The sequence below is a fragment of the Melanostigma gelatinosum genome (assembly GCF_949748355.1).
Source record: "Melanostigma gelatinosum genome assembly, chromosome: 9".
NCBI classification, from domain to species: domain Eukaryota; kingdom Metazoa; phylum Chordata; class Actinopteri; order Perciformes; family Zoarcidae; genus Melanostigma; species Melanostigma gelatinosum.
Genome location: NC_136642.1, coordinates 19,052,847 through 19,059,800, shown reverse-complemented (window position 1 = coordinate 19,059,800; position 6,954 = coordinate 19,052,847). Strand labels below are relative to the sequence as shown.

The 6,954-nt window shown below is 42.4% G+C and overlaps 1 protein-coding gene across 1 annotated transcript; it reads left to right on the top strand.

Moving 5' to 3' along the window:
* The first annotated feature begins 486 nt into the window (after positions 1-486).
* On the top strand, positions 487-6,464 carry LOC306781686 (succinate dehydrogenase [ubiquinone] flavoprotein subunit, mitochondrial-like). Its single transcript, XM_079274662.1, has 9 exons — positions 487-606; positions 2,772-2,940; positions 3,050-3,245; positions 3,351-3,522; positions 3,767-3,885; positions 4,022-4,133; positions 4,565-4,681; positions 4,966-5,079; positions 5,205-6,464. Exons 1-8 carry the CDS (start codon positions 546-548, stop codon positions 4,974-4,976), a joined length of 957 nt encoding a protein of 318 aa, XP_079130788.1. The 5' UTR covers positions 487-545; the 3' UTR covers positions 4,977-5,079; positions 5,205-6,464.
* The last annotated feature ends 490 nt before the right edge of the window (positions 6,465-6,954 follow it).

Sequence of the window (6,954 nt, the reverse complement as noted above, 5' to 3'; positions counted from 1 at the left end):
TGAAATTCAGTTTAATGAGACAAACATCCACTCGCCACACCAGTGCTGGGTCGAACCTGTCTAACAGCAGCAACAGACTTTTAAAGTTTGCTCATATTGTTACGTATGGTTCTATATCCTGCTGTGAATGTTTGTGCATGCGTGGGTGGGTGTGTGTGTGCGTGTGTGTGTATTCTGTGTCTTTTGAGTTCTAGGTGCAGCTCCCTGACGAGTGATTGAGGGCACCTGGATGAGGATGTGGGTTACCTATATAAGCGCCTCCTAGCTCCGCCCTCGCTCTCTCTCTCTCATCTGCATGGCACCAGACCCTGGTCTTCAGTTTGATTTGCACATTACAGTTTATTTATGTCCTGTAATAAACTGCCACCTGTGGTTTTTGAATCGAACTTGGTGTTGTGTCCCTCCTTGTGTTGCGACTTCCGAGAGTCAATATGAGACAAAGCACAAAAGTGTATGAAATGAGTTATATCTTTCCTTACAGGGGTTATGGAAGAACCTATTTCAGCTGCACATCCGCCCACACTAGTACAGGAGATGGAAATGCAATGGTGACCAGAGCTGGCCTGCCCTGCCAGGATTTGGAGTTTGTACAGTTCCATCCCACTGGTAAGAAAAAATAACTTATTAAACCCAAGTCGTAAAATTGTCCGAATGATGCGTGAAGGCAGCAAAGTAAAAGCAGAATCTTATTTTGAAAGGCTGCATACCAGCAGCTATACATACATACTTAACGGACATGTCTATATTATTTATAGCAGGGGTGTCAAACATACGGCCCGCGGGCCGGATCCGGCCCGCCACGTCATTTTATGTGGCCCGCGAATCCGCCAGAAAAAAGAAATAAAAATATATATATATTTTTTTTTTTACAAAAATTTAAAGTTAGATGTGAAAATAAAAATATCCCCATGGTCGAAATTATGAGATAGAAAGTCGAAGTGATGAGATGGCATGTTGTCTGTGTGCCGACATTAAAACTATCACAACAGGTGGACAGGAGATGCAACAGCCCATAAAGAGGATTTCCAACAAGTTTCTCAACATGCGTACTTCTCTGTACTGAAACATCATCAGTCTCAGCCAAAGTACTGTTCCAATTCAAAGTTCACATCGAGCCAAGCACGGCCCTAATGCCCGGATGTGGCTCGCTCTGCCCATTTTACCCGGGATGCATCAGAGGTGACTTGTCTGTACTTGGGACAGCCAAATATCCCAGAATGCATTTTGCACCAGCAACAGGAAACAATGGCGGAGGAGAAATCACACAACTGGAAGTACGTGTTGTGGAAGTCACAGATATCCCGGGAAACTAAACTAACTATGTTAGGAGTACCGTAGTTACATTTACACCGTCTTACATTTACAACCGGCCCTTTGAGGGCGACCGTGATGCTGATGTGGCCCCAGAGTGAAAATGAGTTTGACACCCCTGATTTATAGCAATGTCAACTAGTGAATGTATTCTATCAATGAACGTTCACAGTCCGTTATTTTATTGTCACGCTGTAAAGGGGTGCTGACACTAATAGTGTCGACTGTGTTTCATTCTCAGTTATTGCCATTCTCCGTTCCTCTGCGTTTTAATTTGACCACAGACGTATTAAGAGACACTGAGAGGTGTAAGGACTAATTACCTCTGGTGTGATGCTTGGACAACTTGTTAGTGCATTAATTCAATGCCTGTTGTCCCATTTACTATATGGGACAGTAATGTATCTTGTTTATTTACACTCTGAGGACTTTTAAGTTCATGAGTCGGTCTGGCATACATTTATTTCTGCTCCCCAATTCTGGGCTGATCCATGAGTCTGTTCAGGCCTCTCTGTTTACATTGAGATCCAAAAACAGGTTGCTGTTAAATAAAGACATGTGGTCACTTTATTTTTGTTCCTGCTGGACATTTGACACCAGACTCCTCAGTCACCCTGTGATGTGGTCTGTAGGAGGAATCCAAAGGCTCAGCCACTGCAGAGTTTTCTCATCTTTTTATATGTGATGCACCAACTTTGCAGCATACCTTCTTTATACAGTTTGAATATCGAAGGGATCCATAAAAGCCTTTGACTGTGGAGACTGGAGTATGCCATCAGAATGATTACGACTTTCTCATTAGTCAGCCCTTAAAACTGACACTTTAATGTGAGTACACGACACTGAACGACGAGACCCAAAATCATAATATCCAAATGTTTTTTGTTGTAGAACATAATAAAACTGCTAAACAAGGCTGAAGGGATTGGGTAAAATGCTGTCAGGAAGTCAAGAGATTTATATTTCAAAGATCTTGATTCCTTTTTTTTAAACTAATGCACTGAATGAATTTGAGCACTAATGTAAATATACTTACCACTGTTAAGTAAATAACGCACACATTTTAGTTTTTATTGAGACAATATTGTTTCATAACAATAAAGTTTTGAGGATTTTATGTTCAGTGTTGACTTTATGCTTCTTTCTGGTTGCAATGTGGTTCAAATCTATGACATCAATCATACTGAGGATGATGTTATTACTATGAAGTATTTTCATTGCAAAGATAACTGCTTTTTAATAGTTTACTATTAAAACATTCTTTGTTTGTGTTCATCAACACAAACAAAGGAACAAGGTATCGAACATAAAACACAATTGTTGTACTGAAAACCCAGGATTAAGCTCAAAGTTATCCGACTACAACACGGCTATTTTGAGACTGCAATATTCATATTCACAAAGAATAACTGAACCGTGTCCCTTTTTTTTTTTTTTTTTTAACACGTGAACCTTTACAGGGATCTACGGAGCTGGTTGTCTCATCACAGAGGGTTGCCGTGGTGAGGGAGGGATCCTGATCAACAGTGAGGGAGAGCGCTTCATGGAGCGCTACGCACCCAATGCCAAAGACCTGGCCTCCAGAGACGTGGTGTCCCGCTCCATAACCATTGAGATCAGAGAGGGCCGGTAAGGACAAAATATATACGTGTGTGAGATATAACTGCATGCAAAAAAGTGTTAATCCATGCACACACTTACATCGTATCTTTATTCCTGTCTGTCTTTGTTCCCTCAGGGGTGTTGGTCCAGATAAGGACCACGTGCACCTTCAGCTTCACCACCTGCCTCCCCAGCAGCTGGCCACAAGGCTGCCTGGTATCTCAGAGACAGCCATGATCTTTGCTGGAGACGACGTCACGAAAGAACCCATCCCTGTCCTGCCCACCGTTCATTACAACATGGGTGGAGTACCCACCAACTACAGGGGACAGGTCGGTAGAGTGTGCACAGTCGCGTAGATCCACACGCATCTCCTCCTCACTCTTTTAAGTACTTCACCGACAAAGTGACACGCCTTTGTTTGTTTTTCCTAACAGGTGATTACTCATACCGACGGAAGCGACAAGGTAGTTCCTGGACTGTATGCCTGCGGCGAGGCGGCATGTGCCAGTGTCCACGGTGCAAACCGGCTGGGTGCCAACTCTCTGCTTGACCTGGTGGTGTTCGGCAGAGCCTGCGCCCTCACCATCGGCGAGGAGCACAAACCTGGTGATGACCTCTGATCATTAGTTTAATTAGAATGAAGAGTCTCTTTAGTTCTGCTTTGATTCGTTTTTTTTTCACATTTGACACAACAATGTCTGTATCAATCAAAATAGATACATATTAGATATCAAATAACACCAATACTTTGTCAACATTTAAGAGCTTTACGGACAGGATATCTGACATCAGTAGTACACATTACCTGCTCACTCTGGTGGTGGTGGTGTTGTTGTTGTTTCCTCTTCAGGAGAGAAACTGTCCCCTCTGATGCCCAGTGCAGGAGAGGAGTCTGTGGCCAACCTGGACAAGCTGAGGTTTGCTAATGGAAGCATGAGAACCTCCGAGATCAGGCTCAACATGCAGAAGGTACACACAAACAAAATGAGGTCGCTAACATTAGAGACATTATTTGGAAATGCGTTTAACAAAAGTGTAGGTACACCTGATCAAACGGACACTTCTACAGACAAACTTAAATCATCCGTCTCTTCTTCCCTTACAGACCATGCAGGCTCATGCTGCAGTGTTCCGTACCGGCTCTGTTCTGAAGGAGGGATGCGACAAGATGGACGCCATTTACCAGACCATGGATGACATCAAGACCTTTGACAGAGGTAATGCGCCACTGTCTGTGACTGTCTGTTTACAGTTCCTTCTGCATCTTTCTGCAAAGAGGTGCCATAGTATTCATCATGGCTTTCAGTCATTTGTTCAAGCTCAATGGACGCCTACAGGGACGGACTTGATTCCAGCACGCTTCACAAAAACAATGCATTTCTTGAAGATCTAGGTTTGTGTTGCAAATGTGATGTGCGTTACCTTTGTAACAAAATTGTGAAACTATAGTTTGAAAAGTACTCAAAAGCCAAGCGGTTGAAAAAAACTTCTAAATGTTGACGGACATGCGGTGATTGAGTCATTTAGAAGCTGCGACACCTTGTAGGGCGGAACCAAAACAAACAAACTGCTCCTGCAGTATTACCCTGTGAAGCACTGTAAGTGATAAAATGACTTCCCCCTCTCTCTCGCTCTCTCTCTCTTCCAGGCATTGTGTGGAACACAGACCTGGTGGAAACTTTGGAGCTGCAGAATCTGATGCTGAACGCCATCCAGACCATCCACTCTGCTGAGCAGAGAAAGGAGAGCCGCGGAGGACTTCAAGGTCAGTTGGACCATACTTTGTACTCTGTGTTTTCTTTATCCATTGTTTTGTTTTTGCAGTGATTTTTCCTCTGCTTCACCATTCTGTCAGTGTTCTCCTTTTCGTTCTGTTATTCTCTGCTTACCTTATCAATCACCCACTGTTTGCTCCGAACATTCATTCCATCGCTTGATCTGTTCTTTTCTAAACTGACTTTGTATTTCTTTTTGTGTTCGTGGATAACTGGGTACATAACTTCTCACTCTCTATTGCAGCTGATATTGATTTTCTTTAATATATTCCAGGACCGTCTTGATGAGTTCGACTTCTCAAAGCCCCTGGAGGGTCAGGAGATGGCGCCCTACGAGCAGCACTGGAGGAAGCACACTATGTCCTACGTTGACTCTAAGACTGGAAAGGTACAATCCCAATCAATGTGTGTGTTGTAACACTTACAGCAGGCTGCTGTAGTAACTATTATTAACTTTGCAGGCCTGAATAGTCAGTAATATGTGATTTATCCATTGTTCTTGTCTCATCACAGGTGACCCTGGAGTACCGCCCTGTTATCGACCACTCTTTGGACGAGCAGGTCTGTGCCCCTGTCCCTCCTGCCATCCGCTCCTACTGAGAAGATCTCCTTTCCTCTCACCCCTTACAAGCAATTCACTCATTTATATACTATTTATGAAGATGATGATATCTGGGACAAGCTTTGCTTATGGTTGCACATGTATCCATTGATGATGGTTAAATACAAATCTGTCTTGTCTTTAAACTCCATCCCTTTGTCTCGCCTTCCTTGTTCCTCTGTGTGTTTTGCCTTGATTTAATCTGCGTGCAGCAGATAGATTTCAACATGGTTCTTGTATGTATTATGAGGCACTCAAGACTAGTGGGTGACTTTTCAGCCTCCAGCTGAAGTACAAAGAATATTCACCAAGTGTTGCACCACTTAAGTTTGGTTTTCTGTGATGACCTCATACTCTCATTTACAAGTCTTGTGTTGCATTCTTCAATTATAACTTCTCTCCTTTCGCTTTCTAACGTGAAGAGATGGTGGAAATAATTGCAATTTGAAATACACACATATGGCAACCCACAAAGGGATGTTTTAAGTATGTAAATATTGCTTAAATGTACAATAAACATAACGAGTTATACTTAATGTACTTGAGTATGAGGTAGTCTGTCCTCACTCAGTATGGCCTTCGGTCTGTGATGCTTTTGGTGATACTTCATGCGTGTGGTCCAAACAACAAATTACATCTATTTCATGTGCAGTACATAATCAGCTGATGAACTTAATTGACCTTCAGTTATCTGTAATTCTTAACTCCTAAGGTTAAGCAGCTTGATGTATGTATTTAGCCAAAATATGGTGTCACATCTGTTGGTACAAAGGCTTCTTTATACATTTGGTTTTGCTGTTGCTTTCTCTGAGAACACAAGAGAAGTTCCAGTAAGGGTCAGTGATCTAAACAAGGATGTTTAGGTTGCTGACCAGTGTTGTTCCAGAAGCAATGTTCACCAGCATTGGTGCCATGTCAGAGTGCTTCAAGAGCACTTGAGATAAGAGCGGTTTCCATTAAACAAAACTGTGGAATGTAGAATTGATGGGAAAAATCAACTGAAACTCCACGAATGACTTTGAAGGATGTCATTGTACTCGGTGCTGTATTGCACAAATTGTACTGTATTTAACCGCTGAAAGGGAGACTGTTTGTTTGCCTGTTTTTAAAAAGCTTTGACTTTATTTTCCATCTGTACTTATTTGCATATGTTCAATAAAGCGTAGACTGCATAGAAACAAGAGCTTTTGGCCTGTCTTTGACCAATTGGCAGGGAGTGGACACAACACAGACACCTGCATATTTTAATGCTATGCAGTAACAGAGCCCTTTAATCAATCCCACATTTACATAACCATGGTGAGCTTCGTTCAGACTATCTCAAGACACATTCAATCTTGTACTTTTCGAGTTGTATTGACTTGCATGTTTATTGTGTCCAATGCTTGTTTGTGGCCAGTAGGAGGCAGCAGACAGCACATTGTTGAGCCAGAAGCACTGCAGCAGCATTACAGGGTTGTTCATGAAACGCATGTGCATGTGTGTTCTCTACGACTGCTCCCTTGTAATGCCTGTTCGTTATCTTACCGCATCAATATTGCCGTTTCAACATTCCAATAAAAGGGAAGTAATATTACAGCCCATCTGTTAACCGTGTTTTTACCTTACTGGAAATTCTGCAGGAGGAAGTCGATAATCACTGAACAAACAATGAAGTTTCCC